General features: G+C 63.5%; 1 protein-coding gene across 1 annotated transcript in view; it reads right to left on the bottom strand.

The window, feature by feature from the left end:
* Nucleotides 1-1,393, bottom strand: part of PAK4 (p21 (RAC1) activated kinase 4) — a 10,262-nt gene that overhangs the window by 1,283 nt on the left and 7,586 nt on the right. The window contains exons 4-8 of the mRNA XM_017733553.1: nt 1,271-1,390; nt 823-956; nt 613-739; nt 374-530; nt 196-299 (exon numbers count right to left, since the gene is read on the bottom strand). Coding sequence (XP_017589042.1) covers nt 196-299; nt 374-530; nt 613-739; nt 823-956; nt 1,271-1,390 — 642 coding nt within the window. The remainder of the gene's footprint in view (nt 1-195; nt 300-373; nt 531-612; nt 740-822; nt 957-1,270; nt 1,391-1,393) is intronic.

Raw genomic sequence — 1,393 nt, 5'->3', positions numbered from 1 at the left:
CAAATACACAGCATCCAGAATGCAGGGGTTTGAAGGGGGGGCCACTTGAAGCCCCTCAAACATACACTGGGTACCCCCAAACCCAGCCTGGGCAACCCTAAACCCAGCCTGGGCACCACTAAACCCATCCCAAACCCACCCTGTGCTGACACCCCCTGGGACACCCCAGAAAGGGGGAAGCCCCCACTGAGTTACCTTGTGGCCGTTCTTGAGCCGGGGGGGAAGGTTGTCCCGGATCAGCTTCATGGCTTTGAGGGGAGGCTCGTTGAAATAAGGGGGTTCCCCGTCCACCATCCCCCCTGCCCCAACCCCACTAAACCTACCTCAAACCCCCTGAAACCTGCCCTAAACTCTCCCTAACGCACCCCAGGACCCCCAAAACTCCCCCGAGCCCCCAGACCCACCTCGGGGCCGTAGGGCAGGCGGGAGATGAGCTCGGGGGCCATCCAGTACGGGGTCCCCACCAGGGACTTGCGCCGTGGCACTTCCTTGTTCACCTGGGCGCAGAACCCGAAATCCGAGAGTTTCACCTGCCAACGGGGACGGGGCTGGTCAGGGCAGGATCCCAAAGGATCGGGGGGAAGGCCTGGGGGGATTTTTGGGGGTTCCTACCCGCCCATCGTGCGTGAGCAGGATGGAGTCGCTCTTGATGTCGCGGTGGATGACGCCCTGGGCGTGGAGCACGGCGAGCGCCCGCAGCACCGAGCGGCACACAGCCGCAATCTGCTCCTCTGACATCCTGGGGGACAGCAGTGTCACCACCCCTGTCACTGCTGTCCATCACCCCTGTCAGCTCTGTCACCCTCCCCCCTGGCACCTCACCGGGTGTGGGTGACGATGTCGGTCAGGGCGCCGCCCTCCAGGAACTCCATGACCACCCAGAGCTCATCGCCCACCAGGTAACTGTTGTACATCTCCACCACGTTCTCGTGCTGGTGGTCCCGCATGATCACCACCTGGGGGGGAACGGGGACATGGGCATGGGACCCTGGGACTGTCCCCAGGGCATCGGGAGGTCCTGAGAGGGTCACCAAGGGGTCCTCGAGGAGCTTTAAGGGGGCCCCGAGAGCTTCCTGAGGGCATCCAAGGGGATCCTGAGGGTCTCCAAATTTCTCCCCCCAAGGGTCCCCAAAGTTCTCTCCCCAAGGGTCCCCAAGAGCCTCCTGACGGGTTCCCGAGGGTCTCTGAAGGGCCTCTATGAAGTCCCCAAGGCTCTCAAGGGCGTCCCCAAGGCTCTCAAGGGGTCCCCAAGGCTGTCCCCCGCCCTGACCTCGTTGAAGAGCAGCTCTCGTCGCTGCTGCTTGCGCAGGTCCATATTTTTTACGGCCACGAGCTTGCCGGAGCCGCGCACGGTGGCGATGCAGACGATGCCCGTGGAGCCCTCGCCGATCTT

The sequence above is a fragment of the Corvus brachyrhynchos genome, unplaced genomic scaffold, assembly GCF_000691975.1.
Source record: "Corvus brachyrhynchos isolate BGI_N302 unplaced genomic scaffold, ASM69197v1 scaffold1135, whole genome shotgun sequence".
NCBI lineage: Eukaryota > Metazoa > Chordata > Aves > Passeriformes > Corvidae > Corvus > Corvus brachyrhynchos.
Note: the sequence above shows the minus strand (reverse complement) of the source record. Positions and strands in the feature narration are given on the sequence as shown.